Genomic DNA, 26,901 nt, shown 5'->3' with positions numbered 1-26,901 from the left:
GCTTGATGAAAGCTTCCAATTTATCTTTCAACAACAGCAGTCGAGGCCAGATGTTTACGGCAGAGTTACACTTTGTGTTTTGACTGCAAATACGCTCGCCTCACTAACTCAGCATACGGTACACCGGTGTGATTTTGCATTACACTGCCAATGCGGTGATTGAAATGGTCTATTTAATTTGTTTGTTGTGTAAACACTGTCATAAAAAAGCTCCATGATAAGTGACGCGTTCTTCAGAAGTGTTGTATATCTGACTCAGTTTGCACCGCTTTTACACTTTGGTTCCTTCAAAATCATCTATAAGTCATTTGTCATTTTTAGTCACTTAATCACTCAGGTCTGTTTTCCACAGAGCACCCAACCCCACTATTTAACAGCTCTCCAGTTTCTTATCTGTTTTTCAAGAATTACATTTAAAACCAAATTGATAAAACGATTTTAAGCATGCGGAGCACAGCATAAGCTCATTCTTCAAAGTTATTGGACCTGCCATACGCACTGAACAGTAAAAAAACGTTTAATTTGAGCAAAGTGCAATCACTTTACTTGAAAGTGCTGCTTCTCTCAAATGTGATCCATTTGTTGGCACTGAATCCCACGGTGGACCTAAGGAAGCAATGAAGATTAACCAGAATTTGAAACTCTTCACAGCAGACATGGAAGCCCCTTTCCCACATAAATACACAAGTTAAATTTGCGGTGTAGAGATCCTGCAATTCACAAAATGACAAGATGCCTGTCTGATGCACCAAGCACCTCCAATTGTAGCTCATTAACTCAGGGGGAAGCATTCTACAAGCACGGAGAGAAACTATTAAAATACTTCCATTAACTGGAAGAATAAATATCTCGCTTGCAGCCCAAAGTGTCTTCATTTGGGCTCAAATGTGAGATATGCCGTTGCTATGGTAATATGGCAATGGCTGTGGCCCTCCTCCCAGCTGTTGGTGGGTTTTGTGTGTGAGAGAGAGAGAGAAAAAGAAAGAGAGAGGCTGTGTGACTGTGTGTTTGTGTGCGTGCACGCATGCATTGATGCTGCCTCCGTGCTGTGTTCCCCCTTTCAGTCTTCAGAATAGTGTCTCTACTAATCCGTGAAAGTTGCGGTGCTCTGAACCAGTGGCCAAGCCTTTTCCCACTGAACCAAGGCCCAGGGTCTGCGCTCTGCTTTACACTTGATTGGTCCCTCCCGTGGCAGGACTCCCCTCCCTGCTGGGCGTGGGCCCGTCCCCCTCGCTGGGCTGCTTAGCACTGCCTAATCGCCTTCTCTCCACCATAATTACCAGTGCTGAGCCCAGAACTCACCAACACACCATTAGAGTCTGGCCAGACCGTGCTCAGCAGCCCTCACACATCCAGCACTTAGCACAGGCCCAGAGACAGGCCCAAGACCAGGCCCAACTCCACCAAGAGAGCACCTGTTCATGCTTAGGATGCCCTGCAGCACTGTGGACTTGGCTGGTACTGCTTCTGGGTAGGAAAAAGGAGAGAGGGGGTTGGCAGCTGTGCTGTTGTCCTCCTCCCCCTGCAGTGGAGGTGATGTGTTTATTTGGGCTGGGATGCTGCAGTGAGAAGCTGTGAGAGGTAACTATCTCCGTGTTGTGCTGTACAGAGTACCAGAGAATCCACCCTGCAGAGACAGAGCCCTTTGATATGTGACCACTTCAAACCCACACATACAATGGAAGCAGTCAGTTGTGGAAATAGCCCCAAGTTGATGTTGTGTGGGCAAGGTGAGACAAATTTGCTTTGCTCAAACCCAACCCTGCACTTTATTTTTCCACCCATATATATTGACAGCAAAGTAAATACAAAACATATTACACATTCTGAACATTGACAATCCTGCAATGTGTGTAAAATCAGAAATAGAAATACTCCCACTTTCATTTTTCTAGTGCCCACAAGGTTCTTGAATTTCAAACTATTGCACCATTGGTGAAAGCATATGGGACTGGCCAGGTGAAATGCAGTGACCTGGCAAACAGCCCAAAGACAGATGAGAACTGGGTACACGTCAGAAGGCACTGGGTGTGCTGGCACAAACAGTACCCAGAATGTGGATCAGACAGACACCCAGCACTCGTTAGCTTATTACTCTCTTATTAGGAACATTTTTGCCTTGCATGGATTGGCAGAGTCCCGCTAGCCACCCTCTTCACATGGCCCAGGCTCTGTCAGAGCTGATCAAAAGACATTTCTTCACATCTCCAGACGCCATAGAAAAAAGGAGAAGAAAAGAGGGAGAGAAGAAAAGAGCCAGAAGGGGGCATACTGCTCTCTCTTTACTCTGGTCTTTTAGTGAATGAGGACTTTTCACAATGCCCTCTCCTCTTTCTTTATTTTTTCATTCTTCCGTCGGCAAAAAAAAAAGAAAAAAAGAAAAAAACAGCTTTTCCCATTGCGTTTCGCCAAATTGTTTTTGCCATATCAAAAACAATTATCCTCAGGTGAAGAATGCGCCTGCAGAATTACAACCATTCCAGGGGGAGAAAGAGGTCTTCACAAATCTGACTGGCTTCCAGGCAGCCAAGACCCCCTCGAAGTGGTAATGAAAAGTGTAACTTTAGCCTCCCAGCTGTACGTCTCAATCCATAATCCTTCACCAAAAACCTCACCATAGAGCCGCCTACCACTCCCATGGCGCTCCCAGCCTGCGCCGGGCTGGGCCTGCACTGATTTATGTGGCAGTCCTGTGTCATACTCTCAACCTGAAAAGGATTTGCTCTCCTATATTTACCAGGGTGGTCAGGGCAGCTCTCTGGAAACACAGAAAGCCCAGTCTCCGGGCCTCACTCCCAGAGAGTCTCTTTACCCCTCTGTGCCCATTACATGGACATTTTGGACCTTACCAGAATCAGACGAGGCTCCAGTGTTTCCATAGTGGTGTGTTTCAGCAGTGTCAGAGGTGAGTGTCTGTGTGGGCATGTGTGTGTGTGTTTGTGTATGTGCAGAGCTGTCTGCAACAACTTGCAGCAGAGATGAGTTAGTACCTGGGATATGTAAGTGAGTCATAAGGGTGAGGATTGGCAGTTCGGCCTGTGAAGTGACAACGGGCCCATAAACCTCTGGAATGCAGAGACAGATAACACATCAGCATGTTTTAGTTGTTAAAATTGCTTTTATTTCCTTGATCTTTGTGTGTTTGCGTGGCCTTTTTCAGATGCAGTTTCATAAAGATACAGTGATTTCGAAAAGATTTTAGATATACAGTGTGGTCATCTCTATTTCAGGCTCAGAAAAGTGTTGGAGGAAAGTGTTTTACAGTAGTCTCCTGGTAGCCCAAGCCAACTGCTTCTGTGAAACACTAGATTAAAAATGTATTGATTTCCAGTGAATTATTCTGGCAAAGTTGAAAAGGAAGACACTAATTGGTTGAACTATGACTAATTGATGACGTGTGTGTAAATTACAGATTTTCAAAGAGTTGAAAGACATAAGAGAGCACAGTCTTCAGCAGGTCTGTCCATCACGGTTTTTCTCTTTGGTGCAGCTGACTTGGGTAAAAAGTACAGATTGTGCTACTTACCCATACAGCTTGACTAGGGCTCCAGTAAGAGGTGAGAGCTGAACGCATGTTGGTAGATGAGCTGTCGTGGATGGTGGTGGTCCACTCTGCCACTGTGCATCCACTCCAGGCAAGTAAACAAGCCACGGTGATCTGTGGACAGCTGGGTTTATACATCCTGTGGTTGGTTGTCTACGTATGTGGTGGTGAGAGCAGTGGGTGGTTGATGCAGACTCGAAGGAAGGGATCAGCTCATCCTATTTTATGTGTGTGTGTGTGTGTGTGTGTGAGTGTGTGTGTGTGTGTGTGTGTGTGCGCAACCACTCTGTGTGCACACGAATGGGTCTTGTATGCATGTGCATTTGTCTGACAGCCATGTGGCTAATACTAAACACTTTCTGGTACATTCTGAGCAGGAAATGAAAGCAATACTGTTCGGTGCATGCACAGCACATGCCTGATATAATCCACATTTTCCACTGGTATATCTCACTTAAAGGAGCAAATTAAGAGATCTCGCTCCTGCAAAATCTCGAAAGGAATTACCATCCCCTGACCAGAATATCAAAGAAACGTGGCATGACCTGAGAAAGACATTTGGACCAATGCAAATGCAGACAAAATGGCCGCTGTTGCTAAGCTAACAGGGGAGGAAGAAGATGGAGCTGACAGCCTTTGAATGCTGCATGAAAGCAACACATTCACAGTTGAATTCATAGTTCATAGCTGAACATTAAAGCGCATAACACGTAGAATTTCTCCAGTTGGCCAGTTTGTTTGAGCAGCTTCAGAAATACAGTTTCAGGTGTGTGCTGCATTATACAAACGATTCACGCTCTCTAAGGTTTGCTGATATTACAGCTTCGGGTTGACTTTCAAAACGTGCAATTTAGTTTTCTTAGCATGACATTGTCTACAATTCACGCAATTTGGAGATAAAAATGTGTAAATAACGTGAAGCTGCATAACTCAGCAGACTGCAGTGTTAGAATGAGTGACTACGTAAATATTTTCAGCCAGAATTATGAGTTATGAGATGAGTAAAATGTGACAGCTTCATATGAAAGTCTGTTTGAGTCGTTGCAGTTGAAAGCTTTCATAGTATGACACAAGGAAAGCCTTCAAATTTCTAGCCTTTTTTCACTACCTTTTTTTTCCTTATGCATTAGGTTAACTTTGGAAAATCATGTGAGAGAGTTTTCTTTGTAATCGAGACTTAAAGGATGAGACTGGTAACTTTCTCTGCAAGTATACTTTCCCACTGTTGTCAGATTTTAAAGTTTAGATTATGGCGGTGAAAACGTTTTGGGGGGAAGTTTAAGTATGCTCTATAATGTTTAAAGTTACTTTGACAGGTTAAAGTAGGAAAGAAAGAAAGAAAGAAAGAAAGAAAGAAAGAAAGAAAGAAAGAAAGAAATATAATGGAGAAATTAAAGGGTGTACTTTAACCATGACTTTATATCAACAATTAATCATATTTGTCGTAAAATTAAATTGTACGGAGACATTACAGCAGTTAGCTTAAATAAAGTGACTGCTATGAACTCTATTTCCATTAATAAGCAAATGTTTATAGTTCGCTCTTTCAGTACTGTTGACCCAGTGATGTAAATACAATACAAAAGACTTGTACAGGATTGAAGATTCGTGTTGAGGGGATGTGTAAGTGTCCTGATAAGTAGGAGGGACACTGCTGACAGTTCAATGTCCTCTCTACAGATGAACATATGAAAAACAGATGGTGGTCTTTCATTCTGCAAACTGAGAGAAGTTTCACATTTCAGTCTGAGAGAAACATCTGATTTGACTTGAAGTTTTTGATCAAAAGCCCTGGTTCTTATTTATCATTGCATATTATTAGATTATGATGAGAGCCTCCCATTCTGGACAATGTTCCTTGAAGAAATAAAAAGACTTGAAATAAAAGAATCTTCTGCCAATTAGATACCACCTTGAAATAGAGAGCTAATGAATTTCATTGTCTTTTGATGTGGCGCGTGAAGTTTTGCAAATGTAAAAACAATTGAAAAGAATTACAAAGAAACTTATAAACAGATGGCTTCTTCAACAAACAGCTAAACTAATACAAAGTATGCATAATTACTTTCTGATTCTTCTTGCAGATACTGTATTTGTCTGACATAAGCTGGAAAACTTTTGTCAACAATTGTCAAGTAAGTTTCTTTTCTCCATCTGCTGAAATTAGTATAAAAACTATTGTGTCCATTTATAACTGTTTCTCTTTATTAAAAAGTATTTGGGTGTGTATACATGGTCAAACAGAGTTCATGTAGACTTATTGTGACAGTGACATTGTATGATTTGATTTTCATTGGGCATTGATTTTTACAATCACATAAAAAAAGGTCTTATTACTTACCTTATTAATATGGTAATTCACAATTTTGTGTGTTTTAAAATAGATTAAAAACATTTAAAATATATAATATTAACATAGGTTTTTATCATTACTTTTACCAAAAAATTGTCTTGTATTTTTAATTTACATCTATTTTGAATAAAACTGTTTTTCTAAATAATATGATTAATTTTGAAGTTTATTTTTTACAAAAACCAAAACGAAATAAAACAAAACCCACATACCCTACAACTTAAGCTTTAAATTAGAGTAAAAATATCAAATTAATTACTATTTGTCTTCCTTTAATTTCACATATATTATAAAATCTGCAGTTAAGGAGAGCTGCTTATCCCAAAAATTAAAGCTCAACTTTTTACCATTCATTTTTAATATGCTGTGCTCTTATTTCGATGTTTTCGTCATTACAGAAATATCATACATTTTAAAGTTTCAAAATAAATATTTTTACACTGTTGGTGCTGCTAATGTGAAGTGAAAACACATCGTTGTTACTACAGTTATCAACTGTAATTTAAAGAGTTTGTTTTCAAATGATCAGTATTTTTTATGCCTAGGTTTTTCAAATATGAACTTTTTTGTTTTGGTTTGTTTTTTTTGGGGGGGGGGGTTTGTTTTGTTTTGTTTTATTTTATTTTATTTTGTTTTGTTTTGTTTTGTTTTGTTTTGCGATAGATATTCGATATTTGTTACCAGTCAGAATACACAGAAAACACAGACACAGATGATGATGATGATGATGACGATGACTGAGAGTATTGTGGACACGGTGTCAGTATCTGTAAGAGAAAGCATTAAATGAAGTTGGAGGCCTGAATATATCACAGAGGGCCCTATTTTCATTTTGTCCAGTTAAATTGATTCACCTGAAGGTTCTGGTCACATATTTCTTTAAATGTACCCTAAATGAGCCCAGCCACAATTCTAGTGTACAAAAGAGACGTGTCAGAGTCACACCATTGATGAGAAATAAATAGGGAATAGGGTTTTGTGGATGTTCTTCAAAGGCGCTCCAATTTCACACCATCAAATTAAAGCAGCCTTATATTTTAGGCCCATGAGTGATTTTCCTGCTTTTGGACATGAGCATTTATTTCCTTTGACACAGTTATAATTTAGATAATGTGATATATGATATTTTCTGAATTTAATTCATCAAATGATATATATTCTTGTAAAGTAAATAAAAATTAAGTGGTTACGAGACTGTTTGTTATAAATATAAATACTTTTAATCTTTCTAACCTACATCTTTACTTGAATGTTGTTTGGCTGACACTCTGCTTTCCTGAGTTTTATAACATTCCCATTCAAATTTGAAGACATGCAGTCATATCTGGGCTATCTATTTGTTATTTATCAGCACTCTGTTTTGACTGCTGATGTATATTTTGGATATAGCATTACCTGTCCTGCCATCATGACACATCACATCACAACACTTGCCTGAGCTGAGCGCTGCCATGCATCACTTTTTGAGTTGGGAATATCTGCTGCGTGTCACTCAATATTTGCAGAGATGACATACATGATATGTGACCTGAGCATGTTTTACTGCTGGAGCTGTTGCTTACTTGATGGACTCTGACATGCAGGTTTGAAAGAGCAAGTGTAACAGACAGAGTGAGGAGATTTAGTAACCCTTTAGCTTGGCTTATGTTTTTAAAAACACATAATTGCAGCTAGCTTGTACACTAGACAACCTCTACCTTCTCTACTGAAACAGAACGAAAAAAAATGCACCTAAATGTGAAAAACAGTGGAGACTCTTACCGAACAGTGATATAAATGTTGGTGGTAATATTTTATTTAAAATTTCAGAAATAACAAACAACAAACAGATTTGTCCTGTACACTTGAGAGAGACCTACAATCATCCTTTCAGTAAAAATGGGTCAACATTATATAACCAGGAAGTTGACTGCCAACTTCCTGCAGCTTGTTTATGGTGACATCTCATTGCTTGGTCGGCAGGGTCCTGCCAGCGTGTGTCTTTATTAGTTCCTATGCACTGCTGGTGTGGGCACCCCAGCAGCAGCAGTGACAGCCCTTATCCCTCCTCTGTGCCCCACCTCATACTAAGCCCTGGATTTGAAGGACAGGCAGCTCAGGACAGAACAAGCGCACCAAAGCAGAGCATAAGCAAAGCTGCAGAGCAAAAGGCCACACTCCAGTGTATCTTTTTTGGACAACAAGTACTCCACACGTACTGCTTAAAAAAGACATGTCACAGTTAATGCTGCATCTGCCATACAGTCGGGTTTTATCCAAAAAAAAAAGTTAAAGGGCAAAAGTAGTGAGCAGGAAGTTACCCATGGAATGTGTGAATGCGATCTTTGGAAAAACACCAACACAATAATGAATCCATCAGCCCAAATCCTCACATCTTATTTTAAAGGCCCCATAGTCAGGCAGATATGGTCTCCCCTCAGCAATATCATCACAAGTTCACACCATTTTGTTAAATTATGAAAGAACAATATAATAAAAATTTCACACATAGCGAAACAGACTCTTGTTATTACCTTTAAATCTGTGCATCCTTTATTCCAAAAGGAAGAGTTTCCTCCCGGGGAGCACCAGGAGGTGCTGTAAAGCAGTTAGCCTTTGATAGCACAACACCAGCAAAAACAAACATGGCTGATGAGGGGGGCAGGGCCGACAGTAACGTATACTGGTTCAGAGAGTTAGTGAAACATTAATGTTGGAAGAGCTTTTTCGAGCCCAGAGCATCAATATTAAAAAAAAAACCCTCACCCCCCGCATGCCCTCCTACCTGGGGCTCCATGAGAAGACGCACCCTGCTATGACTTCAGCTAAAAAATTCTAAGTCATGTTGAAAACTGTAGCGCTGTTGTTAGCATGGTGGCTAAGAAACATTCAGCAATGCTTAGCACCCCACAATGCAAGATCAATGTGGAGCTGTGTCTTTTTTCTAGTAAAGCAGGCCTGTGATCACTGCCACCTGTTTTGCTGAATTTACTGTATGTCACAACTTTTGCAAATCCTTTTTTTTTAAGCTGAAATGTTGGCTGGTTACTTGTATTTATACTTTTAATGGACATTTCTGTAAAGTGTCTTAAGAAGAGTGTTGCAAGCGGTTTCAGTATTATTACTATGCACTGGCTAGATGAGTGGGAGTCGTGAAGAGAAAGAATGGGTTTTGTTGGCAAAGAGTGGCTGGATTAACAACAGTAAAACAATGTTGAAGATTCAATTCATTGAGTCCCAGATTAGACCCTGCAGAAAGTGATAAACTAAAAGACGAAGCGAGGTGACCTGGTCCTCCTTCCTCCTCATGTGAAGTGCTAAACCTCACCCTGACTTTGCAATGCTGAGGCTTGTGAGTCACAACTGTGAAGATATAATGTTTTTTAAACCCAATCTGTCACCAAATGGAGCAGGAGAAAAAAAAAACTCTTGCCAAGTGCACAAGTCTAACATCACCACTTATGAGACACACACACACATAAACACGCATACACCTTCCTAGCTCTGTGTCATTACACTAGCAAATCACCAATTAATAAAAAGTGAATTCATGCAGTTGTCATTAACACGATCGCTAGCAAAGGTCAGGTTAGACATTAAGGAGTAAGTGACAGAAGTATCAACACTATTACATTATACTTAATATGACACAATTATGTAAAATAATTAGTTGCTATAACTGCCAGGTTATTTCAGACGATAATGAGGAAAAATTTGAAAATATTTTCTTGATGTGATAACAAAGAGTAATGAATAATTTTTCAGCGCCAAACATCATGGCATCCCTCTTGGGTCTTAGTTGTTGCCTCTGCGCGTGACCCATTTTGCCTTTTAAACAAACCAGAAATGCTGCTAATTTTGACAGCTCAATTCACGAGTACGCGGTCCTTAACACGTCTGCCACCTTCTGCAGCAAAATTGAAAATGGTGACAGACAAAGAACACTGGCATGTTGGTGCCCTGATGGTGCCCAGGTGGTGCTCACGGTCCTGAAAAGCATGTTGCCACATGCCCATAATGGCTGGAGGGATGTTGTCCTGCAGGGCCTGTGTGCAGGGCCCATGTCCAGTCCAGAGAAAGTTAGTTTTGCAAACAGTCTTTCATATGGGGACGAGTGGAAGCAGAATTTAGACCCTTTTACTCAAGTAAAAGTAGCAACACCACACTGTAGAAATAGTGTTCAAAGTGGAAGTCTCGCATTCGAAAGTTTACTTAACCAGAAGTACAGAGGAGTTAGCTGCTAAATGTACTTGCAGTATCAAAAGTAGAAGTATTCAGCAGCAGAATCACCCCTGCCAGGATATGTTGCTATTTTAAATAATGTTGGGTAGCTTGATCCTTAACAACGTCTTGTTCTTTTAAACACATAATAGATTATTTTTGTATAATATTTAAAAAAGTACCTCACAGCTAGAGCTGTCAGATAAAGTTAGTGATGTAAAAAGATATTTCCCTCTGAAATGTGGAAAGTATGAAGTAGCAGAAAATGGGGATACTCAGGTAAAGTACTTGAAAATTGTATTTCACATGTACGTGTGTGGCTATGATGTCAATTCCATCATAGTGGAAATAAAGCATTACAATACCAAGTATTGTTTTTATAATTTTTTGTACAATATCACTAATTTCACTGCTAATACATTTCACATTATCCCAGATGTTGTATCAGATTTTTTAAGAAATGTGCTGTCATGAGAAGTCCTAATAAACAGAACGCAGTGGAAATGTGTAGGATTTCTAAACTATTTGCCTCCCGTTCATTATCCTGTAATACCTGTTTGCTGAGGTCACCATAATTTGTTGCTATGGAGGTGTCCTATTTTGTGTATGAAGCAATTCAGGCAAGCTTGTTTTGTCCCCAAAGTGATATTAAAGAGAGCAGAGTCCTTGTCTCTGTCCTGAAAATATCCCTGCTCTGGGACGTTGAGCCTGAAAACCTGCTCAGTTGGCGTGACTTCGTCTTTATGAAGGTCAAAGGATTCTGTTGAATTACGTTACGTCAGTTTGTTTAAATCAGCAGCTCTGTGGTATATTGAAGGGACTAACCTAAGTACACTCGGGATATATCATTCAGGCATATGAATTCAAACTGCTGAGTGAAGCGGTTCTTGCAACCTCAGGCCACATTAAGTGCCAAATCAACATGGCCGCTGGGCTTGAAAGAATAATATAGGAAAAAAAATTATACATTGCCAAAATGAAATTGGCAAAGAACGCAAGGTGTGGCAGTGGCAGTGGCCTGCTCTAATAAACACATCTGCTGATTACACAGTTTGAGGAGGCCTGGTAGAGAGGAGCCTGGCAGTGAGACGTGTAAAGAGATTGAGACCACATGAAGACTGCTGAAAGAACACAGCACTCAGACCCTCACAGCCGGTCACTCAGAGCATGAAGCCATAAAGACGTGAAGCGGAAAGTTGCTTTCACTCTATTTTACACAACAAGAGACCCCAGGCTGCCCAGGGTGGCAGAAAAAAATTATCTCCCCGAAATCCAGTCAAGGGGTTTCTCATTTTGTCCAGGCCCAAAACTCGGCAGGCACACAAAATATCCCACATAGGCCGGATTGAATTTTTCACTGCTATTGTGAAGTGTTAGTAGACAGGAACAAAAAATTCTATTTTGATGGTGCAGTTTTTGAGCATGCTCTCTGCATATGTGTGCCGAGCTCACCTCCCCAAGACAGTGGCAAATTGGTGTCTGTCTCGGCTGACAGTGACATGCCTGCAGACAAGTCTGCCTACGTGCATGAAGTTGTGTCAGCGCTCTGTGTGGCAGGTGGAGACAGAGACCTGCTTCAGGTGGCCCATGTGCTGCGGCGTGGCTCCCCGGGGAGACGCACCATGGTGCCGTACTGCAGATGTCTTTCTAGATATGGCAGCAGGACTGGCCCTGAGAGCCACAACATGACACCCGGAGCCCAGGGCCAGATCACTGCACACTGACAACGCCCACACCCCTTCTGCCACACTCCTTTTAGATTCAATGTTGAATCAGTACTGCAACTGTCACCTATGGGATTGTGCTCATCAACCCTGTCATCCCGTTATGTATCTTCCAAGTTGACTTCAAGTGAATAAACAGGAAAAGATTTGGTTCAGAAAGTGATGAAAATTTTAATGCAAAAAGTTGGGGGGACTGGTGAAATATCCTGACATAAAACTGCTGTTTACTTGCACAGAAGCTTCTAGGATAGACTCATAATTAAGCGAAAGAATTTGGGTTAGGTCAAAAATATTTTCTATTATGAGATAAAACTATTTCTACGGCTTTATCTGGTTTATTACCGCTGCAACTGCATCTGAGCAAAGGTTTCACAAGAGATTTGTTTGGATATGTTTCTCTGGTTAGTTACACACAGGCTCTACAACTGACATACAGATTCTGAGAAGAAACAGACCGACCAGAGAGAGTCGACTATCTGTTCTTTTATCTTTTTTCTTTTATCGCGTCTATAAATATTGGCTGGAACAACCTTTCCTCAGTGGGCTTCAGGTACTTTTGTTCAGTGAGAGTGCTCATTACGATTGAGCTGAGTGTTATTTTGAGAGATGGTAATCTGAAACAGCTTTTTAATTTGTAACTGGGAAAATGTAATGCACTTTTTTATCTTGCGATAACCAGATAAACAGAGTATTATTATCTGTTAATTGAAGCTTATCGCTAAATTACGCATAACTTAAGTTCAGTCCATACTGAGGCGACATGTTTACATTGGGCTTATGTTTCATCTGGACATCTGAGGGCATCTGGTTCTACCTCAGCCCATATGTGTCCCTCTGATCGTGTTTAGCCAATGCGTCCTACGTGTGTTTTCCCTAAGCCTCCTCTCTCCTCCTGACCTCTCACCCAGGCTCTCTCTTTTCCTTTGTTGTGCAGGTCAGAGTCCATGTCCCAGCACCCACACAGCCGCATGGTCACGTTTTGGTATGCAGATACAGAGACACAGGTAAGTCTGGTCCAGGTGCACCCCACAGTGATCCTGACCCACTCTGGTTCACCTCTCAGCGCTCAGGTCAGACCGAGAGCCCAGCAGGCTCCCGGCACGGGTCACAGAGGGCCTCAACATCCCAGAGATGAGACTCCAGACTGGCATGAAGAGGAGTGTTTGATGTGGCCCTGAGCTGGGCTATGTTACCATGTTACTATGGCTTTAATTAGCTCCAGCAGCTGCTACTTCCTGGTTGACAGGCCCTGGCAAACTCCACTGTCTCTGTAATCTCTTACAGGTGACTGTCAGTTGCATGTCAGCTCGCTGTATAGCGACAGGCTGTGTGTTCTTCTTTAAGTCAGGTGTTAGAGCTTTAGAAATCAACATTGCTGTTTACCAAGCTAATTAACTGTGAAGTGACTGTAGAAAAGATGTGAATGAAAAAAAAAAAGCTCACTGTGCTATAATGACCACAGCATGTTTCCAAATACGTTATGCAAATATGTCTCCAAGCACCTATCCGATGCCCATTATTTCTTACAAGTTTTGTGTCTGTTTTGTGGGGATGCAATCATGATAAAGAGACAGCAAAGTTCTCCTGGTGACAGTAAATGTGCCACTCTGCATTCTTTATCTGGATTTCCAGCTTGCACAAAGACATATTAACCACTGGAAATTGCCCTCTGAGGACTGACAGCTAGAAATTGATCTCAGATTAGATGAGCGCACCTCGTTCCCTGCTCTACTTTGTCACTCCCAAGTTGGTGGATCTTTCCTTAAAACTCCACCAGAGATGAAAAAAGGGATACTTCACAACTGGCTATGGCATACTAATACCCTGGACTCATTAAATTAATGGGGGCCAGATTCCCCTTACTGAATGTGCACTGATGCCCTTTGAGTTTGCCGGGGCTAGAGGGTGTGCAGCACTTTGAAAGCCCTGACTGGCATATTGAATGCATTTTAATAGAACCCTTTTGAGACTCCTGGTAGGATGCACAGTAACTCTTTGCCTTTAAGTTCCCGCACCTCTCTGTGTGATCTCGTCAGATAGCCACTCTATCCTCGGATTCAGGCCTGGAGAGGGGGAGGGGACCATGCACGTTAAATGAGGCCAGAGGTGTCCATATCTCAGCAGAGGCCATTCTTTCCTGGAGATGCGGTACTTTGAGACGTGGTGCTGAGCAAGCTTTGATGTAGAAAGGTGCTCTGCGTAAGACTCTGAAACAGGAGGCTTACAGGCCGACATTCAGTGGGATTCCCTTCAGGGAAGAGTCTGGCCTTTCCTTGGACAAGTCGTCGATACAGTGTTGATTTAATTACTCTGTTCTGCTTTTCAGCTTGCCACTGAGGCGGCACTATAAAATAGATTCAGTCCCACACATGACCATTGCGAATGTCATTGCCCATTTAATGTGAAGACACCACTGTGAATCACTCCATAATATAGGCAAGCCGCAGGACTGTGCAGAATCCAATGAAGGGATTTTCATTGCCAAAGGTAGCAGTGGCAGAATTTCAAGGTGTAAAGGACAAAGAAAAGATATTGTTTTTAATGGCAATATATTACAAGGAAGATGTCTTAAAATAATGGGAAAAATAGAATATTAATATAAGAATTTTGAATATTTGCCCAACAGCAAAAAAGATGAACTGATAAGAAAAGAAAGCTGGGGAACTCTCATTTGCATGACAAAAAGTCCTTTTAGAGAACTAATACATCACCCTTATGGTTATCAGAGCCACAAGTACCAGATGTTACGATAGAGAGAATTTATCTTCAGTGACATTAAGATATTAAACCAAGAATCAGTTTAGCCTTTAAGTGATTTTTATATCGATTTTGCAGGTAGGTAACAGCAAACCAAAAACATGCAGATTTTTCTCCCCGAGCTGAAGGGACACTATGATATAATGATAATCTTCCTTTCAGTTCTGCTCTGTCATCTTGACTATGAGCTCTTGAACGCCATGAAACAGAAAAACATCACTGACAATGATGAGATTATACACAGTCAGGAGTGGGTTAGCAGGACTCATCCCGGCGGGCTGAAATATCCTTTAAACGCAGCTGAATGAGACAAGTGGCTGGCATCTGCAGTCGGATACTGACAGGAAGATGCAGCAGTCTGAGCCACACAATCAGGCTCTGGCTTCGCTGAATATAGTGAATAAACAGAAAATCCAATCGAGCTAAAAATGGCTGACTCAGGTGCACAGCAGAGGAAGCATCCCATCCCTCAACTACAACTCCCTCTCTCTCTCTCTCTCTCTCTCTCTCTATCTCTCTACCATAGCCTTTGCATGTGACAAAACAGCACCATATACCTCTTGCAGAAAGCCATGTTGGGCAATCATTTGATTTTCATAGCTAGCTTTGACAGTAATGACTTCATAAAGCCTTTGATTTTAGCTCGATCACCATGGCTGCAACGTCGCTGGATATCGCTCCTCATTAGTGATTCCATAAGCAGAGAGCAATGCACTGCTGTAGCGGCTGATACTTACATGCCTCCCACTCTAAAGTGTGGCGGTAATTTATTCTCTCCCCGGTGCTCATCATCCTGATGCAACTCACATGGTGACAAGAATCCATCTCTGTGGTACCTGGCAACAAAGTGGGAGGAGGGGTAAAGGGAGGGGGATCACATATTTTGTGATCACATCACATCGGAAGGAGGAGAGGACAGTTACTAGGCAAGGTTTAGAACATCCTAATGCCATATCACTACCGCTAGAGCACATTCAAACTGATGTGATTTTATCAGACACATGCACAAATAATCCAAGCATTTAACAACTCCCCTTGAGTTTAAATAATTCCAAGAGAGAAGGTATAAACAATTCACTGACTGAGATTTGATCCTGTATAAGCCACCTTCTCCTGCCAAAGGTTTTTCTCAGAGTATGGCTTAAGCAGTTCAAAGTTAAGTACTATATAGAGAGTATGATTCATTTGGCAGCTCATATTGTCCAGCTTCAAAAACCTAAAGCTAGCCAGAGACACATTGTGGGCTGTTTTCAGCTTCAGAGAAGAGAATTTGGCTTGAGCTTAGGCCGCCCATCCCCACCCAGAGATGGGCTCTTTTTCATCTTATCGTAGTCTTAGCGCATTGGTGTGGTGACTATGTGCTTCACAGGTGGGAGTCTGCCTCTGTCAAATAAGCCAGTTCACTAAGGATGGGATTTGCCGCTGTTATTTTTCTATTAGGGAAGAATTATGCTAAGCCTTTAGAGGCCATCTTTGTGTTGCTATGGCAGCCCATATTTCCTACCGGGTTGCGACCTTGAATGACTACAGTGCAAAGCCAAGTAGCCCCAAAACCCTTTGAGGATTAGAACCAGGGTCTCATAGTTATGCAAAACACCTCTGATATGATTGAACCTTGAATGGTTGAATGACAAAGTTTATTGAGATTGCCTCTCTTTTCATCTGATTATTGTCATTTGATTATTCCCAATCACTTGGCATGGCTTCAAATGCAGCTTTTCAAATGGCCATTGTTTAGCACAACACTAGGAGCTTTTCTTTCTAACATGTCCACAATTCTCATATCTTGGACTATTACACCAGTGAAAACAAGAATGCCTGATTCACAGTGGTAGAAATTTAATAAGAAATTCATTTATCCCAAACAGAAATACAGTATAATGCATTACCAGGGTTGGGTAGGGCTGCAGCTATTGTTTCTTTTTATCCATAGATTTCTTCCCATTATTGTTCATCCTATAAAATGTGAGAGATTTAGAAAAAAAAGAGCCAATACAAGTGGGTATACACCAAGGCGTCCCCTACAAATTGCTTGTTTTGTCTGACCAACAGAACGAAACATCAAAGTGTTTGATTTTAAATTGTATGAACAAACAAAAGTAGCAAAACTCAAATTTGAACATCGGGCACCAACAAATGTTTAGTATTTAAACAATGAATACATTTTCTTGATCAATCGAGCTATCTTTTCAGCACTAACTGAGGCAAATCAATATGTTGATTATAAACATGACACAACATGCTGCACAGGCTTTTGTGATCACTCTATACTACAGATGTTGTGGAGCTCCAGTTGTGACGTGTAATTTACAGCTGGATGGGAATTTCCTTCCTATAGCTGCCACGATGCTTCGGATGTTACAAACAAATGTTTCTGAAGTGATGTAACAATCAAACACAACTTTTTTTTTTTTTTTTGCTTATGAAAGCAATTCCACAAATCAAAGGTCAAATTTCATTTGCAGCCACATCAATAGAAATAGTTTTTCCCATTTTAGATTTTGTCATAATGTTCCCACCTGTTTTCAGACCAGCCATCAAAGCCCCAACTCTATTCGGAGACATGTATAGACAGCTACTCAAAGCTGACACAGAGATGAGGCTTTGAAAGTATGAGATTGACACTATTGTGGTCGCAAAGCACAACAGGATACTACTTTGAAGAGGAAAATGCTTTGAGTATCAGATTTCACTGTTGAAATAGTGGCCGAAGACAAGCTCAAGTATTAGACGTATTGAATTGGTGTACATTAAACAACAAAATCAGACATGTGCACAGTATGGCACTTCCGTGAGTGTGTCCAAACATAAATGTGGGAAGGTGAAAGCTCTGCTCTTAAAGTTTTGAAACCCCAGATAAATATGACACTCTGGTTTTTTGGGGGGTTTTTTTCTTGTCTAAAATTTGCTGCACACAGTCTCTCCTGTATCTTGGGACGGAACAGACTTGTGATGCAAATAAAAAGTTGACACTATATCCAAGCAAATAGTACTTTTTTTTTTTTTTTTTTTACTTCACAAAATCAAGTGCCACTATCAGAGCCATGTCTTGCTGGCAGTTTGGGAATTGATCAGTCTCAATCCCAAACTGCATCCTTGTCAACTGGCAGGTCTGCTGAAGATGACACATTTCCTGACAGTGCCTTGTCAATGACTGTGCTTGAGTGAAATCCCCAGCCATGTTTGCTCACTGCCAAAGTGATATCTATCATCTTATTTTTGACAAATTCGTCACACCCATCTCTCAGTCTAATTGGTCTTTGAGGTTCCTGTAAGACAAAGACTGCTAATCTTAGTGTGCGTGTTTGAACAGAGCTTGCCATTGAATACTTCTCAAGTCTTTGAGCCTGTGTTCAGCCAAGTTTGAAAAACATGACAGTCACATTTTAGGTGCTCTGATGTCACACACTCTTTCTGGCTTAAAAGTTCACTCAATGTGAGGTTTGGTCTACTTTGATGTGGGGTCTCTAGTGATGCGATTTTAGCATGCTATCTGCCTCTGCTGTTCTCTGTCACCCACTCCTGCAAAGACTGACATGGGAGCTGCCAGTGCTGAGACTCAGCCTTTCATTCCTGGTGACTACAAATTAAAGATACAGGGAAGTTAAATTCAGGCAGCACCATGACAAGCAGAATGTACAAACTTCTGCCAGTGTTCACTCCTGTAAGAGAGACAACACTTAAAAACCTCATATCTAGATTTAAGTTGTGATCAGTCATATATTTTTTTGTTTATAAGACAAAGGTGTTATTTTTAACATCTGGTAAATGTTAGCAGCCTCTTCTTGTTCTTCTTCTGCAGGTATAGCATGCAAAACAAAGATATCAAGCCCAGGTTTAAAAATGCATCTCCTGGTTCATTTACATAAACAAGCTCACTTGCTCTTTTGTTAAAGGAATGAAAACCCCCTTGAAAACACGCAGATGCAGAGAAGTTTATTTATGACTTATTCATTTCAGTTTAAAATATCCCCCCCTCCAAAAAACAAACAACAACTTATAATTCATTTCCTGCTCATTATGCAACATTCCCCATCTGAAGACGAGATTGTGAAGTTGCAGTTCTGTGAGGTGGTGGTGGTGGTGGTGGTGGTGGGGTGCTCGGTGATAAAGATCTAGTAATCTTGTTTTATGCTTATGACGGCGAGAGGAGATCCTCCGCCCCCCTGCGACGCGACGCTCACCTGCAGAAGCAACCGCAGCTCCACATGACTCCTCAGCTGCTCACGTCTCCGTGTCCTGAGAATTGGGATTTAGGGAGGATTAAAGCGGAATATTTCAATTTAGCGGCGGAATTTACCTGTGCTGTGCCAAAGTAATTACCTACCCCTCCTGGAAAAAAAAATGCAATAATGGAAACAGTAAAACACACCTACAGACGGGAAAGATATAAAGGGCTCTAAGTCGAATAAACAGGATATCGAGGACTGTAATGAAAGTAATTAAAAAATCATCGCAGCTGCCAGAACTCATAATTTACTGCCTAAATAGTCAATAGCTGAAAAGACATAAAATAAGACAATGCTCTATTCAGCGTTAGTCCTTGTTCCATTAACTGTCTTGTTAACCCTTCAGTTCCTGGATTTCATTAACATTATTTTGGCTTCACAGAGGCCTTCGCTTCAACTAACAGTCTGTCGAAATGAGCTGTTTGAAGATGATGAATCCAAAACGGATTTTTTTGTTAGTTTATTTTTTTCATTCAGAAACATTTGGCATCTACACACTGCGGTTTAATCGCTACAGGAGTTGTGTTTGGATGCGTTCAAGGAAATACGCTTCTTGACTATGTCCTATTTAATTGCAATAAATTTCACTCCATTGCAGTTGCATCACTATTCGGTGTTTATTTGCAGTGAATAGATTATGAGAAAAATCCTGTCTAATCTGTTAAAATAGGCCCACGCACAACGTGAAGGCCACACAGGGAGAGGGAAAAATGAACGTGATACATTTCAGTATGTATTTTTATTACGCTTTTAGTAAAATCTGGTAACACACATTGTGAAAACATGCAGGATAATTGCGAGCTGAACTGACTCACTGTGGTTTTAAGCTGCGTTGGAAATCATTGACATAAAGGGGTCAGAAGTGGCCCATATAAGCAAAAGAAAAAAAAAACATTTAATTCAACAGCAGCTGCTAATAATCGACCTTGCAACAAACATCAAACTGAGCTCGATGCTGTAAAGGTTAGAGTTATGTTTGGATTAGTGGTGCCTTTAAAGTCCTGGTACAAAATAGATGAGATGAGTTTTTCTCTGTGTGCGAAGCTAAAAACAATATAATATAATAAGTATATATGATCTGCTGTTTGGTCGTCTGCGTGTGATGTGTTCAGGTGTCTGTATAAAGAGTTGGGTTGATTTAATTGTTTTGTTAATAAAGCCTGGACACAATAATCTGATGGTCACGATGATGATATTCGCCAATGCCCAGTCGTATCATTTTAAATATAAATATATATAAATAAATGAAAAAGCCTTGATTCGTTTGCAAGCATGAATCCGTTACACAGGCCAGTACATGTCCTCAGGTAAACTCTGCTCATTTTCGTGTGAATAGACTTTTCCAACCTTTCTGGCTGAAATGTATACAATCTAAAACTGACATGGTTTGTTTCAGAAAGTAGCTTCACGACACGGATGTAAACAGATGAAAATAAGAGAAAGATGCTGATGCTCTTTTTAAACGGAATAATGTTTATTCTCTGTGTGTGCAGTGTCACATTGGCTGCTTTGGTTTTGTTGCACATTGCACCAAAGTTCATTCACATCGCCTTTCATTCGCATGTTAGAGGGAGAAGAAGAAAAAAAAACTGCACCTCAGTCCGGTCTGAAACGCAAAGGCCCTCTGAGGGTATATCCCATGTAAACAGGGCCCTGTGCATTGTGTAAATTAGGTGGATTAGCCCCTGCTTTTGTTGGACCTGGTGTGTATACACACGGACACTGATTCAGCTCTCCTAAAGCCATTTTGGCTCTCACAACTTTAAGGAAGTCTGACATTCTCCAAACCTTCAGCCGGGGATGATCTAAAGGGGGGATTCCTTTTGAAGCATTCAGCGTTGTGTTAGTTCAGGTTTTGTTGTGCGAAACGCAAAAAAACACTGAATTCAGTCGGAGCCTCCATTTGAGTTTACAAAGAAGAACAGAAACACATCCGGTCGATGCCTTAAACTCATCACACGAAGCTCAGAATGTGTAAAATAAACCACTGAACCGCAGACGGTGATGAAAACCTTTTATTATCGAATCAAACACACAGAGGACAGAAGCACTGATTTGAGTGATAGGGAATTTATCAGGACACACACACACACACACACACACACACACACACACACACACACATCCACACACACACACACACACACACACACACAGCCCACCCGCCGCGTGTGCATGTGAGTGCACGCGTGCTGAATTTCAAGGTGTAAATATAAACATTTGCACCTATTTCGTAATACTCCAGCATTTGCACCAATTAAGCCAAATCATTTTAACGGGTGGTTTATTAGCTGCGGCTAATTAAAACGTCCCCAGAACGTACTCCATCTTAATATCAGTCAACTTAATACCACGTCCTCCAAATGCTTTAGAAAGACCATTTCGTCCTTCATCCCTGCCTGCTGCTTTTATTTTGAAGTTATCTCAGATTCTATGTTCTTTATTATTTTTTGCGCAAACTTTGCGGGTGGGAGGAGAAACACAGCTGCGTCTTACTTTTTTTAAAGCAACCTGCTCCTCTCTCTTAAAAACTTTTACTTTCTCTCCTGGCTTCCTGCAGCCGTGCTGAGAGTATTAAACATAAGATCTCTGAGAAGAAAGAGGAAACTGTATTTCAGCGGACACCAATTAATGTCTAAACATCGTGATCCTTTTATCATTTCAGTGGCTAAAATAAAGCTGATTGGAAAATAGTTTTCATGTGGATTTTTTAATGAGCAGCTGAGTAACCAGAGTACATCACAAGGCCTGTGGGCCCACATGTTTTCATCATTACTCATCCACCTGTGGCATCGAGGCGTCTGCTGATTTTAGACCCGCTCAGATTTGGAAAGTTAAACTTTTTCCATATGCAACAATGTTTTCTGCAAAAACTGCTTCACTTGTCTCAGCTATTTTGATTTGTTTGTTGAGTTTTTATTTCATTATTATTATCATTATTTTGAAAATGATTTGCTGCGTGTTTTTAAAACTGGGCTGAGTAGTTTATTTTCCATTAAGACTAACGACACGTTTAATTATAAATAATAACCTCAAGGCTTCTCCACTTCATTCAGACGCTCAATTTTGACGTGAAAATACTTGAGATAACTTCTTGTGTGCTTTTTTTTGGTTTGGCAGATGACCACTGACCCATTGTTGCAGACAGGACAAAAAATCGTTTATGTAAATTATCTTCATTTCATCCAAACTGTAATGATCATATCTGGATTTAGAGAAAATCTCCTTCTTCAGAAATATTTTCAGAAAGCACCGGAGTGTAAAACATTAGTATTAAAGTCAGAATTATGATGAATGTATCGCTCAGATATTGTCGACTTAAAACTAGTGTTATTAGACCTTACATCCCAGAGAAGCCCGCGCTGACTGACTTTGATTTTGCTTAATATGAAATGATTTTGCGTCTTTGTGCTTGTTGTGAATAAGCAGATTAGACTGGGAAAGAGGAGTTTTCAACATGTGGTAATAACCTCTTCAAAGAGAAGAACATTGCAGCGGGTCATCACAGCCTCTCTTGTATTTTATTAAATGTTTTGTTTTTTGTTTTTTTGTTTTGTTTTGTACAAAACAGACATATAAAATATCAGCCTGCTTAAACTGAGTGAAGGGCTAAATGTCCTCAACAGGCAGATACCAGACACATCCTTCAGCTGCCTAATTCGTTTTTCAGAAGGAATAAAGCTTCACACCAAAGTTAGCCTTTTTAGTGAAGGAACAAAAATATATATTTCTAAAACAAAAATATCTATTTTCAGGAAACCATGTGTCATTTTACATTTAAAAAAAAATTCTGAATATTGTGCAAACTCATTTCATATTTGCACAGATGTATCAAAAGTAAATATGGAGCCTGTCTTTGCATGCTTAATTATACAACATTTCCTCCGTGTTTTGTGAAAGGGACAATGACTCACTGGTCCTCCGAGATACAGAGTCTCCTGTCCAACAATCTCGGGAAATCATAGTAATTCTGCAACTTCTTCAAAGTACAATGCCTCATGAGTCACTGATGCAAAAAAAAAAGAAATAAAAGAGATACATTTGCATCCTACTTTTGATTCCAAAAAGTAACATTTCAATGCAGAAATATTTTTGTTTTCATCTCACCAGGGTCCAGTTAAGCTTCTTGTGTCCATCACTCCGTGACAAGGAAAAGAAGACCAACCAGCAAAATCCTGCAGATTTGGATGTGATAGACTCGTCTCTGCCTCCCATCTGCAAGTGACAATAAGAGAAGAACCAAGAGAAGTCAGACAGAGTGTAAGAGTGAGCTGTTTACAGATTTAACACTCTTAACTACATACATGAAGTGGAAGTTGTGTGTAAATGTAAAGCTTTACATTCTATAGACGACAAGCGATGATGAATAATTTTGTCGCAAGTTTGATACCAGCAGGTGAAATACAAACTCCATATGTTTGAGAAACAACTACAAAGGTGAGCTGAAGAAAGCTCATTCCCTGCTTTACATCCTGATGGACTCTTTATTTAAAGAAAGGGCCATTTAATTCATTAGTGTGGTGAATAGTTCTTCTTACTAATGTCTAATTTTACAGTATGTCTATGGAGTTAATTGTGCCTAATTGTGTGTGTCCTGGAATGTGTGCGCTCATCATAGTTGTCTTTTTGTGTGTGCCTCCATGTGCCCATGTGCCAATGCAAGTGTGTGCCCATATGTGGGTGTATGAGTGCTCCACTGTTACTCTGTGCTCATGTGTGTGTGTGTGTGTGTGTGTGTGTGTGTGTGTGTCTGTGCCCATGTGTGTTGTATGCAGCCTATTAGTGGAGTTTAACCCCTGTGTTCAGGGAGTCACATCCCCTCAACACACCAGGCTCCATTCTTACTGCAGCACGTTAACATTTTACTCTCTCCCCTCCCCGCCCCCCTCACCCCCACCCCCCCTTCACATTTGTCCTAAGAGGGCAATTAAGGAAACAAACGTTTTCCCCAAGATAAGCTGGCTGCCAGCTTTGCATACTAATGCAATGCCAAGTGGTTACAAATAGTGAGTGCTCTAATTACCGGCATTGTTTTCAATCAGAAATTGCTCAATTTCCCAGGATGAGGCCTCCATGGCTGGAGAAAAAAAAATACAACCTGACAGAGGCAAGAGACAATCATCTCTATGTGGTGTGTGGCTGATTTTGCCTGCCTATGTGTGTATTCATGTGCCCACATGTGTGCACGCGTGTTGGTGCAAATAAGCTCATCTGCCAGTGTGTGTAAAGACCCCAGCACAGCCCTCTCTGTCACTGCTGCCCTTGACAAGTCAAGAAATGGATCCTGTCAGCCTCTACAGCATTTAGCACCACAATTATCCCCTTTCACAGCCTGGCTGCATTAATGTAAACCACACCAGGCAGTAGTTGTCACTGAGTGATGAGCACGATGTGGTGCATCATCTCTGGGTGAGCAATTTGATGCAATTGTGTTGTTGTGATCATCAGTGCAAATCAGGGCCTGCTCATTTATTAAGCAATTTCTGTTGGAGAAAATTAGAAGGAAGGCTCTTTTAATTTGGCAGGAGATAGTAATATCTCTAAAAGCAACAATAATGCATAATGTGGCTGACATCAAACAAAAAAAAAAAGAAAAGGGATATTTGAGCGAGTTTAGCCCGCAGGATGCATCAACCCATCAGGGAGGGGGTAACTATTCTGAGAGCTATGGACATCCTCATGTGGCCACCAGGAGTAGGGGGCAGTACAGACCAAAGCGACAAGGACTCGCTCCCCGGGTGTGAGAATGAGTCACACCATAGGATGCGCACACAGGACCCATCCGTTGGCCTTAGCTGACCTTTAGCTCTGACGATGGCTAATGGAGGGCTGGCCCTTGATCAATGTACTGAGAGACAGGGCTCCCCATCCCTGCCCTTTCACTGGGCCAGGATGGGAGGGTTGCTGCCAGAAGCCATGCCGTGGAGCCATCGACCCTGCCACTTTCCCATCCTGTGGGTGACAGCTGCAGTGCCAATGAGCCTGGGGACACCACGCTGCCCTGCCATGTAGGAAGGACGGCCAGCAACTCTATCTCTGTGGTGGTAGGAGGGAAAGTCAGTGATGATCTGCTTGTGAATGTCAGAGCCATGTAAACAACCCCGGCAAATACTTTGGTGCCGAGTAGCTGCTGATATGACGGCCTTCGCCAGCGTGGAAGCTCGTTCATAGTCATCCGCAGACGCTACGTATATTGTTTTGTGGTTCGTGTTTTCAGCTCAAAACTTTTTCAATATGAGTTTTTCCATTTCCATTATACCGAGTTGTAAGTATGTTGTGCTTGTTAGGGTTTGTGTTGAACCTACATGTCATGTAAACATAAGGGAAGTTGTCATCCATCAAACGCGTGCTTTGACAGCTTTGTTTTTTAGAAACACATCCCATTTAATTGCTTCAATTTAAGTTGAATGGAGTTGGACTAAATGCTGAGAACTCCTGTAACCTTTTGTCTGTAAAAAGTTGAAGTCACATCAATAAAGCCCAACTCCTGCAGAACCCTTGTCGTATGTTAGAAGTTGTGTTTGCATTTTGACTGTTCTTGGCATTCGTTGTGCACTTAAAATGTTACCGTAGGGAATATATTTCCTCATGCAGCACCATGTAGCTAAGATGTGCCTGATGTTGTGTGCTTGGTGGTATGCTTTGTAACCCAGATGGTGCACCACTGTATATCTTTTATCAGAGCAGCCTTTTTTGTCAATAGGCAGTGCTTGCGTGAAAAAAAAAAACACAAAACAATATTTAGTGTGCATTTTAATTGCACAGGCTTCAATTCAAACATGTAAAGATATTCAAAACAATAGCAGATAAAATATTCATTCCATATGGGACGAGAAAAGGAAACATCCAAGAGGTTTAGCACAGATTGTTCTTTTTATTATCATTAACAGTAATGTGATTCTGAAGCCCCCTGTCACCTCCTCACAGCAGCACCTCATCTCAGAAGTCATTCATTAGAACAAACAGAAGGCAGGCAGGAAGACAGTGAGGAAGAGGCGTGGGGAGAGAGCATAGTGTAAAATAAATTAGTTTGTTCTTATTAGATGAACCACTTTGAGATGGTGAAAGAAAGCATGCTTCAGAAATTCAAAGGATATCAATGGTACGGTATTTGGAGATGAAGATGTCATGCGGAGCCCCTGATCCAGTTGCTGCTCTTGTGCTATGTGTGTAATCATAGTTACACTTACTGTCCACTTTGGATTGTAAGGCCCACAGGGAGCCTTGAAATATGGGTCTGAGCAGTGTATGTTTGGATTGAGATTGGGCTACAGTGTTTCTGTTCAAGAGCATGGGCTGATGCGGGCTGTGGTGAAACTAATCAAAAAGCTTCTTATGTCTTCTGCCTCTGATATAAATGGATTGTTCAGTCTTTCCCTCACGATTTGGCCCAGTGTTTACTGAATAAGATTTTTTACACTGGAGTGACAGTAAAGGCCACCTCTCTCAATTAAGCCCCCTCGGTTCCTTTTCCATAAGAGCAGTCAGACGGCGTCTCTTCATATCTTCACCCCCTGGTGCTTCTTATCTTCCCAGGCCTGTAAAGGTCCAAATGGCCCACCTCTATACATGTTAATGTGTGAATGTATACATATGTGAGGATAAAATGGCAGGAATCTGATACGGAGTGGTCAGAGGCCCGGCTGGGGGTGGGGGTTGTTGGGGGGTGGTGGGGGTGGTGGTGGTGGGGGTGGGGGGGTGGGGGGTGAAGAGAGCTGTGTGGATCCTTGGAGTGGTGTGACAGACTCCCCAGCCTCCTGGTAGGATTTGTTGGAATGTGAGAGAGGAGGATTTTAGCACCAGGCGAGCCACGCCAGAGTGCTGCAGACTTCATGCCATCTGTCTCAGCCTCCATCCTCTCTTTGCCAAACTCATCAGACCTTTATTTCCTCTCCCTCTATCTCCTTCTCATCCCTGTTCACAAGAGTAGCGGACATACTGAGATCTGCTAATGTACTGGAGAGGAAAAAAAAATGGCTGGGCTTAATAAACAGATTCAAAAATCTCGATTGATTAATATGTATTCTTGGAGCTAATTGTCCAACAGCTCTCATGGAGATAAAATGTGTGTTCCATAGCCTTGCCATTTGTTAC

General features: G+C 41.2%; 1 protein-coding gene and 1 long non-coding RNA gene across 13 annotated transcripts in view; one reads left to right on the top strand and one right to left on the bottom strand.

The window, feature by feature from the left end:
- The first annotated feature begins 2,175 nt into the window (after positions 1–2,175).
- Positions 2,176–23,054, top strand: LOC130173326 (uncharacterized). The gene is made up of 3 exons (XR_008828402.1): positions 2,176–2,905; positions 12,756–12,825; positions 22,918–23,054. It is a non-coding gene; the product is annotated as an uncharacterized LOC130173326 (long non-coding RNA).
- The window catches only part of LOC130173325 (uncharacterized), a 92,183-nt gene continuing 82,245 nt past the window's right edge, over positions 16,964–26,901 (bottom strand). For 5 of the 12 annotated variants that reach the window (XM_056382471.1, XM_056382470.1, XM_056382473.1 and 2 more), the window contains 2 exons: positions 22,915–23,022; positions 16,964–18,817 (listed from right to left, as the gene is read on the bottom strand). In XM_056382471.1, the coding sequence (XP_056238446.1) occupies positions 18,694–18,817; positions 22,915–23,022 (232 nt within the window). In that variant the 3' untranslated portion in view covers positions 16,964–18,693. Of the gene's footprint in view, positions 18,818–22,721; positions 22,814–22,914; positions 26,764–26,901 lie in introns of all 12 variants that reach the window. The other 7 variants (XR_008828399.1, XR_008828401.1, XR_008828396.1 and 4 more) reach the window with 4 other exon arrangements.

Source organism: Seriola aureovittata, chromosome 8 (assembly GCF_021018895.1).
Source record: "Seriola aureovittata isolate HTS-2021-v1 ecotype China chromosome 8, ASM2101889v1, whole genome shotgun sequence".
Taxonomy (NCBI): domain Eukaryota; kingdom Metazoa; phylum Chordata; class Actinopteri; order Carangiformes; family Carangidae; genus Seriola; species Seriola aureovittata.
The sequence above is the reverse complement of the archived record's forward strand: the minus strand, read 5'-3'. Positions and strand labels throughout refer to the sequence as shown.